The sequence below is a fragment of the Porites lutea genome, chromosome 6 (assembly GCF_958299795.1).
Source record: "Porites lutea chromosome 6, jaPorLute2.1, whole genome shotgun sequence".
Taxonomy (NCBI): domain Eukaryota; kingdom Metazoa; phylum Cnidaria; class Anthozoa; order Scleractinia; family Poritidae; genus Porites; species Porites lutea.
In genome coordinates, this window is record NC_133206.1 from 1,819,484 (window position 1) to 1,841,559 (window position 22,076).

A 22,076-nucleotide genomic window follows, 5' to 3' on the forward strand; every position below is an offset into this window, starting at 1 on the left:
AAATCACTATTATTTTGTTTAAGGAATGACCCACTAATGTTTTTTTGAAGGCAAAATCATACAACTTTCATTCTCATAAAAATGATGTCACATGACCTATGATCTTAGTGCAAAGGCCTTGAAAAAAATATGAACTGTAAACTAAAGCTACACAGTAAAGGATTTTACCAACAAATTTTGGGGGCCGTTACTGTGCTTCAATTTCTCCAGAAGCTTGCTTTAGATTTTCCATATATCTGCCTGCAATTTTTCCCGGGAAATTTTTACAGACAAATGTATAGAAAATTTTTAAAAAAAGTTCTAGGTCTTCTAGGGCATGTAACGCCCTCAATTTTTTTCAGTAGAATCCTTAAGAGTGAAGCTTTAGTTTACAGTTCATATATTTTTTAGAAAAGCCGTTTTACGGAAATTATTCGACATTAGATTTTCATACAAACACTGTAATTTCTCACGGGTTTGCCTACTCGTTATGATGGCGTCGAAAACCGTGACAAGGTCGATTGGCCATTTGCACCAAGAGGTCATGTTACATCGTTTTTATGAAAATGAAAGTTATATGATTTTGCCTTCCAAAAACGATTAGTGGGCCATATCTTAAACAAAATAATAGTAATTTGGTTTTTCAAAGCCGCGCCATTTTCTTAAAATGAGTAAGTTCGTAAATAGTCTGTCAGAACTTAAAACAATTTGGTCCTCGATGTTTGTTCTTTGTATTGTATTATATAAATGATTTTTTTGTTTGCTTTTTTTTTTTTTTTTTTTTGGTTCAGACTGCCACAGTCCCCTAGAAGGAAAAAACTGAAATACTAAGGGAAAAAAAAAAAAGAAAAAACCAAAGAAAAAAGTTATTAGTTGCACTGGCCGGGAATCGAACCCGGGCCTCCCGCGTGGCAGGCGAGAATTCTACCACTGAACCACCAGTGCACAACTGACGGGTAAATTGAAAATTGTCAGATTTAAACACAAAAAAATACAAACACGTTTAAAATGTTTCACTTGTTTGGCATTATTAGTATTCCACTCGGTAAAATGCCCACACACCGGTTCTTTTTTTGAAAACCACCACGCCACTCGCTCAAAACTCCGTAGTTGACTTTCATTGACTAGACACGTGGACGACCACGTGGACAATCAGCAGTCACCATCAAATTACTCACGAGAGTATCCGCTGTCCGATGTTACCGGTTTGATTCACCTTGTTTATTTCGCCGGGTAAATGTTGTACAACTATATCGTATCCTTATAATTTAAAGCGTTTCTTATGATACCGAACTATAATCCTGTCACTCAAGCCCTCCTGGGTACCTTATTTACTTGGGGAGTCACGGCATTAGGCTCTGCTCTTGTGTTTGTTTTCAGCCATGGTCAGGTAATGAAACATTGAATTGTACTTGGTGGCAGTGAACAAAATGAAATAAGGCTCACCATTTATCCGTTTTTCAAATGGTTTTAGAGAAAAGTTCTAGATGCCAGCCTGGGATTTGCCGCTGGGGTAAGATATTTTTGTTGTACTGTATTGTTATTATTTATTTAAAATATTGATCCATAATTTTTCTGATATTTTAAACTTGGCTCCTAATTACTTTTTAAAAATAAGCTTTTTTGTTGAGCTTAAGTATATTTATAGTATAGGATAGAGGTTCAGGCCACTAGTTTATCAGCTCTTCTTTTATTTATTTTTCGTCTCTAAATTAAGACGCTACTGACTCACTTGTACGCTGTAAATTTAACAACTCACTGATCAGCTTTCCAGATCAGATTTCCAATGTACTTGATTGATCTAGAAACTGAGGTCAGTGATTGAATAATAGAAAATTATTGGAGGATTGACATCACACAAAGACAGTGGCATGGTAGCTTAGCAGTTTTTGCAGCTGTACAGGCACTTGTTTTCCATGGGTAATCTAGCTTGTATGTCAGGCATTTGAGGGGAAGGAATTAGTGGGGGGGTGGGGGGGGGGGGGTTAGGTGCACAAGAACGTGATGGGAACATAAAGAAGAAGGGAGAGGAATGCAAGAAAGGAGGCAAGGGTTGACACATTTGGTCAGTGTGCGGCCTTTTCATTAGAGAGGTCCCGAATTTTATTCCCATTTGTGACCTCAAATCCTTGTTTCAACTTCTTTTGCATGTAGCCTTAAATTAGGTTAACTTTAAATAGCCATAAAATAGGGTGCTGATGGAGAAACAAGGGGGAAAGGGTAAAATGAATGCACTGTTGGTCTCAGGTTTGTTAGTGAGATAATGACTAATGTTTCAAGATACTGAAATGAAATAAAGAGCTTTACCTTTCCCTCCTTTTTATGCTGTTGTTTGACCCATATTTTACACTCAAATTTTAAAGATAAAAAAGTATGTTTGGTTAGAATAATTCTAACCAAACATGCAATTTTATAAAAAAAGAATAATTATTAATCGGTTGTCAATTATAGACACACTTCCTTCATTGGAAGAAATCATTAACATGCTAAATTGAATATTGGCCGTTCTCAAAATAGTGGCAATATTGTTAATTTGCCTTTGCTTGTCTTTTCCTGTAAAGGTTATGTTAGCAGCTTCATACTGGTCCTTACTAGCTCCGGCAATTGAGATGGCTGAAACATCAGGAAGTTATGGAAATAATGGAAGATTTGCCTTCATTCCAGTCTCTGTGGGATTTATTCTTGGTGCTGTATTTGTCTTTGGAGCTGACAAGCTTTTACCTATTCTGGTAATTCTTTAAACTTTTGATTAGATAATATGATAATGGAATACAGTTGGCTGCTAGACTCCATGACTCCAGTAAAATGAAAATGTATGCCATTTTTTTTATTAATATTTATAGCTTTTTTATGATTTAACAGTTGCTGTTTTTCTAGGGCATAGAATCATCTAATATAGCTGAAACATTAACTGGGGAATTCCAGAATGGGAGTGCATGTAAAGAAAAGGATGTAAAAGATGACTCTCACCAAACCGAAATCCAACTTAATAGCTACTCACACAGCAGCACTACATCACAAATAACACAGAGAAGGAAAACAGATATTTCAAAGAGTAGAAAAGAGGATGTTGAACAGCAGAAATTTGTAGAACAACAGACAAGTTGGAGGAGAATATTACTATTAATAATTGCAATCACTGTGCACAATATTCCAGGTAAATTATGATCACAATTAAATATTAGGTAGTATCGCACTTATTAAAAAATTAGGGTGTGTTTCTTTACTAAAATCCAAATCTTGATTTTTAATTCGAAAATTATTGAACTATTAATGATCCACAACGGAGGTGGATTCTTTGGATCATGTCCAAAACCAGATACTTTGGATACATGATCCAAGGTGTTTCTTAACTATGGATCCAAAAAGAGTGAATACTGCCAGTAGTAACTCAAAACAACTTTAACACAATAATTACTTACATTATCTGTTTGACTACACTGCTCATCTTTATGACCATTTTTGAACCCAAGACATGGATTAAACAATTGATTTTATACGTTTTATCGGAGTTGGAAAATCACAGTTATACAAACAAGTGTTTTCGGTGGCATTTGGAAGTACCAGATGCAGACTCAGGACTGCTGGCGGACTTGTACCATTTGTGCCGCAGGCTTTCAAGACTTTAAGCACTTTTCCAGTACATATCTTATTGCAAGACTTGTCTTCCTTTGGCCTCGTCTAAAGCAAGCAGTATCCTTGAGCTAATCGTGTTTATACAATAAAAGCTCATAGTCAGCAGCCGTGTTGTTCTTTCTCCGGGATCCGTCGATATTGTTTGTCGTTTCTATGGTGAATGAATGAAAAATAATCCTTTTTTTGGATACATCGTTTCTTTTCTTAGCAAAAATTTTAATGATCCAGATTTTTGACGGGATCTTGGATTTAAAAAAGGAAATGCACCCTTAATGTTAATCCAGAAGCCCTTAATTTATCAGATGAATCTATTTCTCCATGATCAAGAGCTTTGTATGTAGGGTCTTCTTCTTTGTCAAGGACTTAGTAACACTTAATTTTACACTAATGGTTGTGTCTGTATTAACCAAAATGTTTTATTTGGCAGAGGGTTTAGCAGTAGGAGTAGGATTTGGTGCCATTGGGAAAACAACTGCAGCAACATTTGAAAATGCAAGGTACCAGTAGATATTTGCTTGTTTGTTTGTTTTTGAAGAGCTGTTGTTGTTTTAAACTGCTATAAATCATAGTTCTTTCTTTCATCATAAATTAGTTTACCCTGGCAGGATAGTGTGTAGCTTTGTCGTTAGAGCACTCAACTGCAGAGCAGGAGGATGTGGATTCAATCCCAGGGGCTACACCAATACTCAAGGCCTTAAAAAATCTGAGAAATGAAAGTTCTGCCTTTTCCCTGCAAACCGCTGTCTATCGATTGGCTCATATGACCATGTAAAATGGAGGTCCTGTTACTAGAAGGAGATGCAAAAATACAATGTAGTCTCCCAAATTACTACTTTCATCCTAAATACATTGAATCTAAACTAAGTATGTTTTTTGTTTATTTGTTTGTTTGTTTTTGGTAACTATAACCACCCACCTGGCCACCCACCACTCAGTGGGAGAAGTGCCATTTTGCTTAGCAGGAGCAGGGTTCACACAGTCTTGAAAAGTCCTTGAATTTCAGGGGAAGTCCTTAAAAAGTCCTTGAATTCCATTTTGTCCATTCTGTGCAGGTCCTTGAAATGTCCTTGAGTTTTCTTCAACTTGGAATGTAGTGGCGTGGGAAGTGTTTTTTGATGCTTTTTGGTTGTCCAAGACAGAATATAAATCATAGCATAGAGAATTTAAAAGTTATTTACGTAAAGTGTTCAATGGTTTATGCAATAAGTAACTATCAATCCTTGAAAATCTAATGTGGCCCTTGAAAAGTCCTTGAAAAATTGTTGCAATTTTTTGTTTGAACCCTGGGGAGACCATGGGGTCAAACTGCAACTTAAAGGTCTTTAAATGTGGCTGGTGAGGTCTTCCTGTCTGCCTTGATTAAAACTCTGCCTCAAGAAGGCAAGAACAAGAACTCATGACTTTCTTCAAAAAGAGTTGGGTATACACTGGTCACAGTCAGTCATGGTCTGATATGTACATTGTACCATCATTGGTGTAAGTGAGGTGAGGTAAGATCATAATATGAACTGAAGCAGCAGCACATTGTGCCTGTATATCCTGAAGTGGGATTTCACCTCTCTGGACCCCCAATGGTTACAACAGAGAAAACAACCTACCTGTTTTATTGATCTCCCTGTTTCTTCTTTACTTCTTTCTGTACTTCTTTCTTTCTATGTACATGACTACATGCAAGCCATAAAGAGCTCAAGTAATCTATAATTTCTGTTTAATTGACTTACATTTTATGTCTTTGTTTGTCTTAGAAATCTTGCGATAGGTATAGGAATTCAGAATTTTCCTGAAGGATTAGCTGTTAGTCTTCCTCTCCGAGGAGCAGGATTTTCATCGTGGAAGAGTTTTTGGTGTGTTTTGATTTAATTGCCAGTAAGAATAATGATATTTTTTGCGAATTGTATGCTTGGTTATTTTTTCGCATTGATGATTTATTTTTCTGACAAATTAGTAATTTTAATGTAAAGATATATTTTGGGAAGCCTTAATCTTGTTTTTTTTGTCTTTTGAATCCTAGGTATGGTCAACTAAGTGGAATGGTAGAACCAATAGCTGGTCTGTTTGGTGCTGCTGCAGTAGTGGTAAGATCTGCCTGTATGTCATTGTTTATAATATTTATTGTAACATAAGTATGGGTACACTCAGCCTAAAGGAGCAAGTGTTTGAAAATGCTGCATTCAGAAAGCTTTCCTTCATGTCACGTGTCAAGAATAGGGAATTTTAGTGTGGACTACAAGTACGAGTTTTGAAACCAAGTTTATGTGCTGCAAAGAAATTAAAACAAAAATTTTGCATAGTTCTTAGCAATTTTGCCCCAGAAGAGTTCGTCTACATTTGACAAAGTAAGCGAGTTGGAATAGTTGCCATAAAAAAATTAAAGAACGCAGTTTCACTTCCTTTAAGCGACGTTTTTACCGCAACTGCCGCCCTCGCCTTCGCTCTCGCCCTCGCCGTCGTAGTATCTTGAGTGACTCCCTATTGTGAAAGCAAACTTGCCCTAATTGTGTCTGGTGTCTGCTTTAAGTGCTGTACAGCAACAAGAAACAATGGGTACACAACTGGCTGAAAATTCAAACTGTTATGCTCTTCTTATTCGATCACGCACGTACTCATAATCAAAACTAATGGTCCCTAATGTCTTACCGGTAACCGAGATCAGATTTTACACCAGTCAGTGGACTGATCGCCAGTTCAAGTCACGGTTCCGTATCGAAGTACTTTCAGTCACAGGGCGTTAAACCCTATAGACCCATCAGAAGTCCATTCCGCTGACAATCAACAATCTGAAAGACTGTTTCCTTTTTGTTGGTGTTGTTTCGTTTCGTTTTGTTTTCTGTTTGTTTGTATGTTTGTTTGTTTTATCATCGTCTGGTTTAAGGTTTCCATTCATCCTGAGCTTGCCTATTTCTCTGTTTTCGAAGCTATTAAAATGAGCACCAAGCAACTGAGGTTAAGTATGAGACGCTGCCGTACATGTTTATCATTTCTTCTTTCTTGGTTTTCTTTGCAGATTGCCGAGCCTGTATTGCCGTATGCTTTAGCATTTGCAGCTGGTGCGATGGTATATGTGGTAGTTGATGATATTATACCGGAAGCACAAACAAGGTAACAAGCTATAAAATCCTATCAACAAACCCTTGGTTATTTAATGGCACAACGGTTTACGAGCCCGTATATATTTTGCATGTGAATGATCTGATGTTACGATGACTATGACGTTGTGTTCTCAGATTGTATGTGTGTGTTCTGCCCACAGGCATTCCTTCATTCATTCATTCATTCATTCATTTATTTTTGCCATTAACCACAAATACAACAACAGTATACAGAAATTTATAATATATTTAAGATAATATACACTATTCTAACTATAAATTATTTACTAAATCAAATGTTTAAAGTGGTAATGGCAAGGAAGCATATATAGAAGCCGTGGGCTTATAAACTATAGGCTTCCTGGAACTATAGGTTAAACCATACAAGCTAAGGGTTCTGAATGAAAATTTGGATTATTTTTTTTTGAAAATAAAGAAAAAGAAAGAGAAAAAAGAAAAAGAAAAGGTGTGTAGCTCAAAAAGAGTATATTGTGACTAAGAAAGAAGGGATTTTTTCTGTCTTTTGCCAAACAAACTGATGCTTTCACTGTTTTGAATTTCACGACTTAGCGAGTTGAAAAACCGAGGACCTTGAAACCGAATTGAGAATTTTCGAAAATTAGTTCGACAATGAGGTATATAGAAAAGGCTGGAATGTCTTGTATTATGAGAATGTATCTGGCTTGCAAGAGTAAACGTCTCACGAAAATAATTAGGAAGTAAGCCTCTTTTAAAAAGATACATAAATTTGCCTATTCCCGATCTAAGGCGCGCCCCTTGAGCGCTACGTAAGGGCCGCCATCCTTCACTCTATCCAGCATTCCCGCTGGAGGTCTTTCAGGTGGCATGTCCGCCTCAGACTGCGCCAGTTTAAGAGACGCTACAACCACAGGTAGCGTTAGCCTTGGGTAACCTGCTACGACAGCAGTTTCCTTTGTTTATATACATGTAAAAGTGAGATCTTAATTCTCAAGGCCTTTTCCATTGCAGGAGTGTGTATTGATATGATATTAATTGATATGAAGACACCTTTTAGTCTGTTAAACCGATAGAAAATAGCGTGATGAAGTCCCTTTAAGAGTTTCTGTTAATGGAGAGAGGGTCATTAAATTCTTCTTTCAGGGGCGGATGTAGGGGGAGGGTGCAGGGGGTACGCACCCCCCCCCCCCCCCCCTGAGATGACCTGCGGTTTTCTAATACAACTGGTATTCTGCGAAAAAAAAAAAACTATGTGGTTTATTGGTGTTGAAGTAGAGCAAGAGACGAGTGCACCCCCTCCTAAAAAAAATCCTGGATCCGCCCCTGTCTTTACATTCGATGTACGTACATTTACATCCATTGACCTCGCAGCATAATGCGAAATAGGTACAAGCTTTTGATGTCTTTTTCTCTTTGCAGTGGAAACGGTCGCTTGGCTTCCTGCTTCACAATCGTTGGTTTCGTTGTGATGATGTCTTTGGACGTGGGACTTGGATGAAGTGGTGTTCTCTCTCAGTTGAAGCGATAGATTATTCTCTCGGTTTAAGCTGTTCGATGTTTTTATAGCTAGGGCAGGGCCGTAGCCAGGAAGAAACTACAACCGAGGCGAACACACGGTCCGTTGTACGAAATCAGCCGTATGAAATCTTCTAATATTATCAGTCTGATAAAAAAAATAAAAATCGACAGTATTTGGTAAAATTTTACCGAGGCGAGTGCCTCGGTTCGCCTCATACTGGCTACGGCGGTGTAGGGTTTCAGAATTGCATATATTTATAGAAAAGTGTACTTCTCGGGAATTATTGTTAGAACAGTTTTAAGTTTAGTACCTTAGATTTCGGTAACAGGTGAAAAAGTAAATAACTAAATTGCGAATTACTCTTCTAGAAAATGTACGTGAGAAAGTCCCCCAAGGTCTAGAAGCATATTAATAGTAGTTTCTTAGTAGTTTCTTAGGGTAATGGTAATGGTTCAGTATTGTTTACGGTACAATAACGAATACGATTCTTCTCTGAACTCATCCTTTTTTCTCTTGTAACAAAATTCATTCTGTAGCGAGCGGAGCACGGGGAAAGTCCATCTCTCTTCTAGAATGAATAAAAAGTTACTTGTATAGCCTGCGTTGCAGCTGGCCCATTCCGGCACTCGTACTTGTAGTGTAATGTTTATTTTGAGTTATCTATTGACATGTGTTCTGGCAAAACCTTACCTTACCTTGCGAAGAGCAGACGCATTTGCGTCTGCTGTTCGCAGGCTATCTTCACAGGAATGAGAAAAAGGTGTATTACATTTTTGTTCGCGTTAATATTTACTTAGGTTTGGGGAATTCTCATTTACACTTTTTAAAATAAAGTAATAGCACGGAAATGCTGAAATGCGTTTGTACTAATACCTTGATACCTAAGAAATACTGACGTTTTTTCCCGAAATTTCCCTGACTTCTCAAATCCATGACCAACTCAAAGCTCCTATGCTCTTTTTGTAAAATCCCCAGTCCTCTGTAGAGATGTCGGACTGAACGGCTTAACTGATCCGTTGAATGAGTTGATTGCGAACTAAACAGTGAAATGAACGGTGAAGTTTATCGCCCTGAATGGAACCTTCTGTCACGCGCTTTGGCACGAGAGTGTGTAACTATACTAGACTGCTAGCAGTCATAGTATATCTAGAGCACGAGTAAGGGGAGAGCGGTGAAGCCGCGAGGAACAAGAGCGGAAGCCAAATCTCTCCTCTTTTTAACCATTAATTTGAATAATATTACTTTTTCACTCACCGCGCGTGGCTCTGAGGAAAAAAAGACGACCGCTCGTGTTCTATAACTGTAAATGCTTCAAAGACAAGTAAGACCATAGTTAATTGAGTGGAATGGTTATGAAACCCGTCAGACTCCTTTGTTATATGTTTTTGTGGACCTGAAAGTGCACAACGTTCAAAAGAATTCCTATCATTTTGATTGTATTGACCAATAAAAACGTTGCATTTATTTATTCCGTAACAATTTGCCAACAGAAAACAAAGGATTGTGCACTTTCAGGGTGCTTCCAACATAAACTGCAGCACTGTTGTTTTTATCATTAATGTTTGCCGCTTTTCATAACCAGTCTCCTCTAATAACTATGGTAAGACACGCGGTAACTGCAGTTGGACCTCATATGAGGAACATGAAATGTAGACACACGGCCATTCTCCACAGCCACATACAAACACCGCAATTTTAACCTTCCTTGCACTTCCCTTAAGCAGACACCTCTCTTAAAACGGACGTGGTTATTCTGAATAAATGGTCCCTGCTACATACACATACTGAGTCGAACCAGACGGCGGGGAGTTAGAAAGTGTCCGATTTGATGGGGTGACTGTACGTATTAAGCGGCTCATTTTATTTAAGTAACTACCCTTTATTGCAACAAAATGTTTACGAAAGAAAAGAGAACATAAGCATTGCCAAACTTAACTTCTTACTGTAATTCACACAAAGCCGTCATTCCGCAGACATTGTCTGTGAAAACACTCAAAAGTAGTTCACTAAGTCTCCGTCCACACGTATCCGGCTTTTGTTTGAAAACGGAGATTCTTTTCTTCAGTTTGGCATGCCCTCCACACGTATCCGGTGAAAACGGTCACCTTCTTAAAGTTCCTAAAGCGCTCTCCAGAGTAGACATGGTCGAAAACGCCGTTTTGCTGTACTCGTGTGGATGGATGAAAACAGACGTTTTTGTAAACTATTACGTCACGGTGTTGGACACCAGGTAATGCGCATGCTTCCGTATCAAAGGCGTTTTCATGCAACGAGAACGAGAGAGGGACAAAGGCTGAGTAGGAGTAACGTTTAATTCTTCGTTTTCACTGTCAAGCAATAAACACGGCACAAAGAAAAAATAAATTGGAAACCGTCCAGTGGAAGAAGCCAAGAAAATGAAATGTTATAAAAGACTAACATCCAAACAATTTGTCCAAATCGCAGGTCTTTGTAGGCCACAGTGTTAAGGTGATTCCATAGTAAAAGAACCTAACATAGATTTTAGCTAAAACTTGGTACACTGATGTAACAAGTCAAGAAGATGATAAAAAAGTAATAAAAAGTGGGGGTCACCGTGCTCGTTTTGACGTCACAATGCTGACAAATACGGCTATTTAGGACCCTTTTACAAAAACCGCGGGCAGCGCAAAACTAGACAAAAAGGAGAGATTTTTTCGATGGTGCATGTGACATCACACAGAATTTGACTTTAATGTATTGTTTATCCACTTACGTACCAGAAAAATGCCTTTTAATGCCCTTGTTTTTACTTTACGCTCCAAAGTAGAATTAAATTGGACGCGCGCTTTTCGACCCGTGATGGCTCAATCCGTACAATTTAGTAAAATTGCCAAAAAACTGAACATAGATTTGTGCCAGTTTTTTTCTCATCGAAAGGAAGCACTGTCCTTATTAAAATCATGAAATAAAAAATGGGGGTCACCGTACTCGTTTTTGCGGTAGAGCTGCAGAAAGTGCGCACCAAACGCATTTTCTCCGATTTTTGAGAGAGGACTGGGGCGAGTTTCAAAATAGAATGTATGTGAAAGGGGGAAGAAGGTATTAAAAAATCCGTTTTTACAGAATTTACATCGAGATATCACATTTAGGACACAATGTGATAAAGAAAGTGTTTAAATGAAAATCAAAGTGAGTAAGCACAAGTTAAACATCCACTATCGAGGTTCTCCGAGAGGAGGTCGAACTCAGCAACACGCGTACTGCTTACTTTATGCACATTCCCAACACATTGAGTCTCACCTCGGCAAGAAACAACAGCAAGCAAAAATTCCAATAGCGTTTCTCTTCAGTCAACTTCATTTTAATAATATTACTTCACATGCTCTTTTTTACGGCGGCCATCTTGTTATGCGCATTAAGAGATGCGCAGTGCAAAACTAGGGAATCACCTTAATTAATGCTGAAACAGTTAGCGAGGCACCTTTGTAGAGCTTTGTATGGAGACGCCATATTGGTGGACAGTTTTGGTCCACCACCAGTATGGCCGCCGGAAATCAACAAAAACATCTGGAGTTCACTTTTTCTATAAATGCTCTTGCTTTTGACTCGACAGCTCGTATACGTGTGCATAAGCACATCTCTTAATACTTGAAATAGTATCAAGAGGAGAGACTCTTTTCTATGAGAAAGCATTCCTATTTTGATGTCACGCACTGTGAAAACTCGGAAGTTCAACTGTGCCGTATTTTCGAAATGAAACATGCTTCGGGGCTGCAAACTTGTACAAAGATTTATTTTATATTTATCTTCAACCCAGTGTAAACAGAATTCGTATTACCTCGCTTTTGTGAGTTTGCAATATGATGACGTCACTGTGAAAATCATCAATACCGCGGGCAACATTGCAGGCTCGACTAATGTTAAAATGGCGGATCAGATGAGTCGTATGCGTGTAGAAAAGAATCAAGCTAAGACTCTAGGTAACGACGTCCTAAAGACCTGAATCTTGTTCAAATCCAGACTTTTTTTACACTTTCGACATTAAGTATTGTCTTGTAAGCGTATCTTTCTCTTGACGCATGTATCTTGGTACCCACTGGATCTTCCTTAACGAAATGAACTTGTCTTTGGACCGAAACTGTTGCGATGCTTGTCCACGAAAGATTGAACTACATTGGGGAACCAATATTCAAAAATTCCTACTTTCGGCAAATGGATCCTTCCTTTCTCAGTAGGATCTTACACATCTTTGACCACGTGCAAAGTGGAGATTACGTGAAGAGAGTGTGTTTTGTGATATTCCTTGTCTTTGTAGCGTTTGTTTTGAATTCCCTCCTTGGACGTTTGTTGGAAAAGTTACGACGCTTCCTGATGCGTAGAATGTTGGTCGTTCATCCTGTAAACGATGGAGGCGATGAAGTAGCATTTGGGTTGAACTTAGCTTTTGGACTTGCTAATTTGACCTTCACTGCTTTGTTGGCTTGGGAACTTCATGATCTTTCCACATGGATATTACACACTGAGTAGTCAGTGTAAACTCATTGGCTAATCATATTTGAATCCACTTAACTTTATAAACTTGACTCCTTCAAAAGTTTAACCACAAATGCAAAGTGAAAAAGTGAAAAATTAAAGCCTCTTTTAAGAAGCCACTCTCAGGGAAGGGACAAGTAGGTTACAATTTTGTTGATCAGGGCACAGTTCCTCTAAAGATGGTTAAGTTTAATCCAGGATTAAGCCAAATTTTAAGCAAGGTTTTCTTGTCTAAGAACATGTTACTCGAGCTTACAAAGTACTTTTGTGTCTTTACTCCGAGATTCAGTAATGATAGCATACAATTTTACTCTAGATAATGCATAGGAAGGTAAATACAAAAATAGAACAAAATTTTTAATCCTGGATTAGCTCTAACCGGCCTTTCAGGGAACCGGGGCCAGGACTCCAGTAAACTGAGGGTGGCCAATTTATAGGGGGTCCTTTAATGGAGGTTTTGCACTATTATGAAAGTAGTGCCTGTGTTTAATATACATGTATCCTCTGATAATTCCAAGGAAACATGCCAGTACATGAAATAAGAAACAAGAAACCTGGATATTTTGGACAATGAGCCATTTCTGAGTTACCTTAAGTCTCAGTTTCAAAGCGAGGCTAAGTACAAAGCCATTGATTTGAAAATGATTTTTTATTTTCTTACAAATAAAACTCATTGTCACAAGAAAGGAGTCATTTTGAGAGTGAGAGTTTTTGGAACTCAGAAATGGCCAATTACCTTTGGCTCCCACCTCATGATTTCCTTGTGGGTCCTTCCCTGGGGGAAGCATCTGATTGATGCATAACGTAATGTTTAAATTGAGTGGCTTCAAAATATTTTTGTAGATCTATTAAAATCCTTACAAAAATCATAAAGTTTAGGATCATTTTGGTCCAAAATTCTAAATTATAATTTGTACTTTCTTCGTAAATTATAATACAAAGATGACAATAAAAATACAGTAGTCAATTGATCGTAAAGTTGTACACTTTATCAAATAAGAACCATAAGTTCAAAATAGTTTTTATGTACATCTATACATGTTCATGCTAACTAATCCTCAAGATTGCTATAGTCAACTCTCTCATAACAGTCACCTCATTAAAATGGACAGCCTGAGAAAACAGCTGACATTTCATGACCCCAACACTGGTTTCCCTGTGAAATGACGTCTGAGAAATGAGTGTAGAAATTCCACACTGATGACATCACTATTCAGATCTGGGTAGATCTTCTGATTGGTTGCAGCAAATTTTCAAATAAATTCGACCCACAACTGGGTAGCGATAAGTCATTAGCATTGAATTTCTGTGCTTGTTTCTCAGAAGTCATCTTGCAGAGAAACCAGTGGTGGCATCACAAAATGTTGGCTGTTTTCCCAGGCTATAAAATGGACATCAGGAACTAGTCCCTACTCTTTTTCAGTCACCTTTTTTGACTCTTTATTAATTATACACTTTATTTAAAGAGGGTATCACAGAATAGTTGCAAAAACTAGTAATCTGGTGGCTCTCTATCTGAAATTACAACAATGCAATGCCATGCATACAGTCTAAGTAAAAAAATAAAAAACTTAGAAGATAAAGAAGTTCTACAGTAAATGTAATTTAAGTTAAAATTAATCAAAAATCAATAAATCAATAAATTGGTTTAAGAGCTTATGATATGGGTAATAAATATATACAAGAATATCAAACTATGAATGGTGTAATTTCTGCTTCTCCTAAAATCTGATATTTATATATTTTGATATACTTAATAGATCCAAGAAAAAAACTAGAAAAATTTCAAAGGTTCTTACAACAAAGTAAGCTCTCCCTCTATTTAAGTTATAATGGTGACCCAGGCCCTATAACGTATCTACTTGGAAATCCCAGATGGAGTTCAGCAACAGATTGTCCCTTTCGTAAACGGTCGCTGCCATTTCTAAAACACTTAGAAATTTTTTGACCTGTTATTGAGAGTGTTTCTGTTACTGTCAAGGCAGGTCAAGTTTACACCCCAAGATTCTATTAATGAATTTATTATTTGGAAAATAAATCGGTTAGTCGTCCCCGTAATTAGTGTCAAATTCAAATCGGCATTCCTGCATTTGTAATGAGCAGTGAATATTTCAACGAGAACTTCTCTGTATTAGATCAGATTGAAAATCTTTGAATGGATAAAATTGCTTCGAAGACATTCACATCGAATTCAGGGAAACTGAGCAGGTAGAAATTTCAAAACTGCTTCGCGTGTGAATTCACGGCTCATTACGCATACAAGAATGCAGAGATGAATCTGAAATCTACAACTACCGACGGATTGAACTTTTGAATAATAAATTTATTAATGGCATGTTGGGGGGTGCGCTTGACCTGGCTTGACTGTTAAACGAAACTATAGAAAATCGTAATCAAGGGTTGAACCCGGACCCCGAACCCGGAATTTTAGTATCCTGATCTCCCTCCCTTACCACTAAAACTACCACACCGACCCGCCAAATTCCAGAATAATTTAACTACATACACTAGGAAACTGTCTTTCTTAACTGATACATCAGTAACAGGTGACCCTAGCCCTTTCCATAACTTTTAACGAAACTTCAACTTGGGCTTCAACGTCGTTCTAAGACTGTTCAAAAACGTATTATTTGCCTTATTGTAACTTAATCCATGGAATATATTAAGTCTATCATGACTAAAAGTTACTAACGGTGGCGTTGACCGTTAAAAATGGCAAGGACCGTTACGAAAGGGAAATAGACGAGGGCCATTTCAATGTTACCTCTCTAGCGCGCCCTCCTTGCTCTCCAACCTCATCCCTAGGGCTTTCCCCGTAAGCCCTGGGGACGAGGTTGCATGCTCTCGAGCGCGTAATAATCCCTCAAGGACATTTCCCTTCCGCCTCTTCAATAGTCTAGTTTCGAATAGACCTTTTCACCTTGTATGTTTTGTTTTCCCAATTCAGAACACGTGATGTTCTCCAGGGAATTTACCTTTTGTCGTCTCATTAATTATGCATACACATGCACGTGGAAGCACGTGTATAAGACTACATTTGAAAAAAACAGTTCACTGGGGTACAATCACGTGGTCTGAAATGGGAAAAAAACATACAAGCTAAAAAGGTCTATTCTTCGTGGCCGCTGAATAAAGGCACCGAAGATATTTGCACGGGGTCAGCCTCGACCTAAGGTAAAATATTCACAGGTGCCTGAATTTGAGTTTATAACAATAGACACAGTGGTACACAGGTCTTCTTCTGACTGGAATTTGTGACTATATTTACCTTAGGTCGAGGCTAACGCTGTATAAACTTGTTCAGTGCTTCTATTCAGCGGCCACGACTAACTCCAACCGGACTATTGCCTCGCCACAATACAAAGGCTAATTTCTCTAGCGTTCTCAAACGATCGAACGAAAGGAGCGATTAACTAATGAGACTAACAGAGAGACAATCCGCCACAGCGATTTCCAAATATTGATTTGCGACCCTGAATGACACACAATCATGTTGAGATATATGGACATTTTAATGTCGGTTTCAAAAATCCTCATAAATAAAAATGATATATAACCTATCCATGCATTCTCTCCGGGTGCATTATGAGATGCCCATTTCCGAACTAATAACTGAGAAGGCTTTGAAGTTAGTTCTGATTCTAATCACGTACATTAAAAGGCCACAAAAAGCCAGGAACAGAATTCGGGTGCTTTTTTTCAGTCAATGAGAGAGTCGAAAATTTTGTATTCTCACCACAAATCTCCGGCGCATTTAATATTATACTAAATAGTGAGATAATTATGCATGAGCCGGAAGGAGAAAGTGTAAGAAATCTTAAATTCTAGACTGAATATCATGAGCCTATTCGTAAAAGGCATTATTTAAAGGAGTAGATAAGGCAATTTCTCAAATTCAATAATTGGCCTTCCCAACATTTTTCAACTGAAAAATCAAGTAAAAGCCAAATTAAATGATGTTGCCATAAGAAACAATACTGAGCTTCTTAAGGTGAAGCAGAGTATTAAAAGTTTAAGGCTGAATCACTTCTGTTTTCTGTTGGCCTGTTTGTTTGTTTTTTTGTTTGTTTGTCGGTGTTGCAATCGCGCAAAACGCAAAAGGCAAGCTTTTATATAAAAAATGAAATAAGCGAATACGTGTGGACAATTCTCATTTTCCACATTTAGTACTGGGGCTACTAAATTTGTAAAACTGTTATCCTTGCCAGCAATGTTTGTTTATAATTCGCCCGCCTAATTTGTAAGTTAAATACTAACAATGGCCAAAAGCTTCCGTAATTTGCGCTCTGTTCAAAAAGCTTTTCTGACTACAGTCGGACTGTGAAGTTGTGCCAGTTTTTTGTAAACAAAAACTGGAAGGAGGAAACGCGAAAAAGAATTTGATGAAATATTATAATCGGGCAAACGTGAAACCAAGTATAACTAAAGCTTGAAAAGGCTACTTGTGGACTAAAAATAACTTGATAATGAATTCGAGGATATAGCAGCTGTTTTCAGATGAAGTGTTTCATTTACTAAGGAGGACGAATGACAGGAACTATGCCTAACATGCAAATCGATTCCAAGACCACTTACGGTGAAATATAACTGCTTCATATCATTTCTTCATATCACCTTTCTATTTCTTATAAGGAAATGTATAAAATAGGAACGTTGCTGTATTTCAATAGGCACAGTGCTACATGTTCATAATTTGAAATAGGTTTCTCTTCCCTGCCGAAAGACGCAAAGTGTATCTATAATTTGATCCGATTCTGAAGAAAACTTCGTCGGCTAAAACATCTGCCTCACATAATAGTTGATGTGCTACTGTTTATATAACTTAGGGAAACTAAAATTGAGCAGGGGCGATTTATTCCTCACCAACCCTGAAGGCGGCTGAAGTTAAGCCTTCATACAAGATTCTCAGAGATCTCAGTGATGTCCCCCACGAAGATCAATTGCTCGCCTGTTTGACAGAAAAAAGGTAACAGTTTGCGATTTGATTCTAGAAGAAACATCCAGCAACAAACCTATAAAACCTGTCGAAGTAATATTATTTTCCGGGTTAAAACACAAAGGTTGATCACAACAGTTTTAAGCAAGGAAAGAAAATTTCCATTCTCACCATGCAGGATTCTTAAAAAATGTTTTAACCAAAAAAACCGTCTGTCAGTGTATCATTGAGTCTTAAGCCTTTTCTGAAAAAAATGACGTTTACTGTAGTAACTAACAAATACATCCAAGAAGCTTTGATTTTAATTTGATCGTTCGTTTGTTTTGAAAGGGAACAACCATGAGCTATAACAGGCAGAATCAAGATGACTCAGATGATTTTCTGGTGCTGCGTATCTTTCAAGCAATCGGGATGAGTGTTTTTATTCTCACCGGAATTCCTGGTAATTTTTTGGTTTGTTATTTAGTGCGGCGAACTCGTCGCCTTCGAACGGTTACAAATCTGATAATCAGCAACTTGGCAGTAGCAGATCTTGGGATGTGCCTCTTTAATATTCCTGTTTCCTTGGTAACTGTCATTCTCGACAAGTTTGCGCTGACCGATGTTGTGTGTCGTATTGCAGGCTTCACGAACGCATTGTTCCTTTTCGAAGCTCTCTGGTCGCTCGCCTTGTCAGTATATCAAGATACTGGTGTATTGTAGAGCCAGGAAAATTTTCTTCAATTTTCACCAGACGTAGAACTATGGCTATGATAACTGCAACATGGGTTTTGTCGCTCTTATGCTCACTTCCGCCGCTATTCGGCTGGTCTTTTTACGGTTTCATTGTTGGAAAATCTACGTGTTACTTCAAACTTAGCCAAAACCTTCCCTACACGATAACGTTAGCCGTTGTGGTATTTATTTTGCCGTACATTTTGATAACAGTTCCTTATTACAGAACATTTCGGTTCATACGAGGACATAGTCGAACAATGAGCATACGTGGTGTATCGTCAAGTCTTAGAAAGACACACCGCCCCACTTTCCAAGATTTTAAAGTAACAAAGCTCCTTCTCGTCGTAGTTTGCGTATTTGTAGCATGCTTGACTCCTCACATTGTTGTCAATTTGCTGAACGGTTTCGGCATAATTCAATCAATCCCGCGGATCCTCGACGCCATAACCACTTTTCTTACGTTTCTCTCTAGCTCTTGCAACCCCTTTATCTACGGACTTATGAATAAAAAATTCCGCAAAGGATTCCGCGCGGTTCTTTGTGCGCCGTGTCAAAAATGCGCCAAGGTGAAGCAGTCAAAACTTGAGCGAAGAATCAGCGGGGAAACCACCAGAAACTTAAGTTCACGATCCAGGAGTAGCCATAGAAGAGAGTGGAGAATTGTGACCGAGGCAGGGCCGCCGATAATTTATGAATCAAGTGTATAGTCATGGAAGAATTTCTATTTAGATTTTCTTCCTGGTGCGCCTGTCTTGTGTCTGTGGAAATGAAACTGCCGGGTACAGTTGCCATGAGAGATTCTTCTCTGTGATGCAGTGATAAGTTGTGAATTTTATCAGGATCTTCAGACTTTTTCATTAAAAGCTTTTAGTGCAAAATTGTTTCACTATTGCTAGTACAATACTTCTTCACATAGACTTGACATTTTATACATACACTGTGGTTCAATTTAGGGAAAAGTCTGTTTGTTCTTGTTGTTTCGTGAGATAGCAGGGGCACCCAACGACAATTTTCGGAAAATATTTGTTCGGAAGACGATTTGAGATCTAGAATTTTCGGAACATTTGTTGTAAATTTTTTGCTTGCCTGCTCCTCCTAGGATTTTCGAACATCTAAAAATAACTATAATTGCCCATTTTAAACGGATTTTTACCTAAAAGGTCACCTAGAATTTTCGGGAGCCTTTTTTTGGGCTGAAATTTTTGGGAAAGGTAAGTTTTGATCCCTATAATTTTCGGATCACTAGACTTTCAGCTAGGAAATCCGAACAGATGAAAAATTTTTAGAGGATAAAAATATTCCCATATCTACCGTTTGAATACTAAAATACGTTTAACAATGCTATGTTTAAGTGGTTTTGAACTATATTCTCGTTGGGTGCCCCTGAGATAGCATACAATGATATTGGAGGACAATTCACGCTGCCATAACATCTTTCCTTACCTTTACTAGTTTAATTCGGTCAATTCGGCAACGTTAAAATAACATTTAAAGGGTTCGAAGCATGACCAAATTCAAGTAGAAGTTAGTCGATGTCAAAGCTAACGCTCACTTGTGTTTGATTTTAAACTTCTTCACTGTCGAGATGCGGATAGAAAGCTTTGCCGTTTGAGATTGTGAGCTAAAATAAATTACCCAACGAAAAAGACAGCCGTTTTTTATTTAGAAACTACACGTTTCAACAACTATTTTAAGGTCTTTTTAATGACAAAGTTGCATTAAAATGACTGAAATCACCAACACAGAGCATTACCTTTGTTTATTGCAAAGTCTTGGTCAATGGTCAACCAGAAATCGTTCAATCCCACATATTCTAAGGCCATTTTTGCTACGTGTGTTTTTGTTGATTTTAGGATAATTTTTCTTGATAGCACTGACTGCTGTTAGGCAGAAAAAAATTAATTAAGCTATTGACGGAACTTTGTATTGCTTTACCTGCTCAGTAATAACCCTAGTTGGGTTGTTGGGAGAAGATAAAAAAGCTTGGAGAGGACAACGCCAAATATCCGACCTTCTCACCCTTTACGCAGGAGCGGATCCAGGCTTTTCCTAAGAAGGGGTTGCACCACTAAGGAATGGCGTAACTGACTGGTAACGTGACGTGCCAAACCACCATTTTTACTGCGTTTAACATAAATTTTTCAATTTTGTCTCATGTTTTACTTCAACACCAATAAACCACATAGTTTTTCTGCAGAATAACAGTTGTATTAGAAAGTCGCAATTCATCTCAGGGGGGGAGGGGTGGGTGCGCACCCCCTTCACCCTCCCCTAGATCCACCACTGTTACAAAGTGTCTAAAGCCACAATCCAAATAAAGATTAAGGTTATTCTTTTAATGCTCTCTCTAGTTTAACATGGTAGAAAACAGCCACACCGGTAAGCAAACAGCGTACATCATTTACTAAAATCATGGTTATTTCCTTTCGCGTTCCTTCTCTTTTCAAGGACCCATGGGCTGTTTTCGCACCAATGTAGTTTTTTTGTTTCATGCGACGTTTTCTTGCAAAAGCCTATCGCAACGACATTGAGGGAAAAAAGCAACCTGACTTACTTTGATTTTTGGGTCAGGCCAAGGTCTTCGACTTCGCAAAACGGGAGGCCGTTACCCAAATTCTAGACAACCCCTCGGTCGTACAAGTAAATAAAACCAATAAGCACCGTGGTATAGGTATGTATAGATTGGAACCACCACCTCCCCCCCCCCTTTCTCTTAAGTTGCTGCCTTATTATAATATTTTGCAAAGATTAATTAGTGGAGGGCCTGTTTGCTCTGCAGGACGATTGGAGTATTTAAGGAAATGGCGCTGATGTGGCGTCACTTAAAATGGCCGACACTGAATCTGACTTGAAGCCGCTTTCAAAAAATCCCCGAAAAACCTTCTGGAAGAGTGGTTAGCCTCAGCCACAAGTTGCTCGGCAACTTTTTGGCAACTTTTGATTTTGGAGGTAACTTGATTAAATTGTTAGCAACTTATGGGAACCATAAAGTCCTTTAATACTGTTTAAACCTTGTTAAGAACATTTTATTTCTTTGAAGTCATAGATAACATTTAACAACGAGTGAATTTAACCCTGTGCCCCACGTACCCGATCAAATAGTTTCATCTCCTTGTGTTCATTTACTACCCTTCACGGCTGCTGCCTTGACTCGAAGCAATAGATAATACCAAGTACCATGGAGTATACCTTTCCAAAGATCTTAGATGGAACGTTCGTGTGAGCAACATCACAAACAAAGCAAAAAAGACGTTGGGATTCCTCAACCGAAATCTGCGGAAAAATTACTCCACATCCACGAAGGAGAAGGCATATAAATTAAAGCTCTTGTGCGCGGCCTCCACTTGAACACTGCTCATCCGTATGGGACTTTTATACAGCCAAGAACATCAGGCAAGTTGAAATGGTTCAGACTAGAGCAGCTCATGGGTCCTGTAGGATAATGTGTCTGACTGATATGCTTAGTTGCCTGGGCTAGAACGTACGACATTGGAAACTCGCAGAACAATTGCTCGCCTGTTTTTGCTTTGCTAGATCAAAAATCACTAAACCTATGGAGATAATACAGAATGGCTCCACGCAGTTGCCAGTTCCTTTACATGCTCATCTGGGCATGCTTTTAAGTTACACTTGATTAACTGCGATTTTCATAAGCTTTCTCATTTTTTACAAGATCCATACAGGAATAGAACAGACTACCAAGAAAAGTAGTATTGGCAAAATCGCT

The 22,076-nt window shown here is 38.3% G+C and overlaps 1 protein-coding gene, 1 non-coding gene and 1 pseudogene across 3 annotated transcripts; 2 read left to right on the top strand and 1 right to left on the bottom strand.

Moving 5' to 3' along the window:
* Window positions 1–853: 853 nt before the first annotated feature.
* On the bottom strand, window positions 854–924 carry Trnag-gcc (transfer RNA glycine (anticodon GCC)). Its single transcript has one exon. It is a non-coding gene; the product is annotated as a tRNA-Gly (tRNA).
* A 270-nt stretch (window positions 925–1,194) lies between these two features.
* Window positions 1,195–9,256, top strand: LOC140941193 (zinc transporter ZIP11-like). 2 transcript variants are annotated; one of them, XR_012166432.1, is made up of 10 exons: window positions 1,195–1,369; window positions 1,454–1,492; window positions 2,541–2,708; window positions 2,857–3,136; window positions 4,043–4,112; window positions 5,361–5,459; window positions 5,627–5,690; window positions 6,620–6,714; window positions 8,103–8,250; window positions 8,434–9,255. XR_012166432.1 is itself a non-coding variant. In XM_073390169.1 (9 exons), the coding sequence occupies exons 1-9, from the start codon at window positions 1,262–1,264 to the stop codon at window positions 8,179–8,181; spliced, it is 1,002 nt and encodes a 333-aa protein (XP_073246270.1). In that variant the 5' UTR covers window positions 1,195–1,261; the 3' UTR covers window positions 8,182–9,256. The 2 variants fall into 2 exon arrangements, 1 of the variants encoding a protein (XP_073246270.1); XM_073390169.1 differs by having other exon boundaries at window positions 8,103–9,256.
* A 7,970-nt stretch (window positions 9,257–17,226) lies between these two features.
* On the top strand, window positions 17,227–19,335 carry LOC140941190 (rhodopsin, GQ-coupled-like; annotated as a pseudogene).
* The last annotated feature ends 2,741 nt before the right edge of the window (window positions 19,336–22,076 follow it).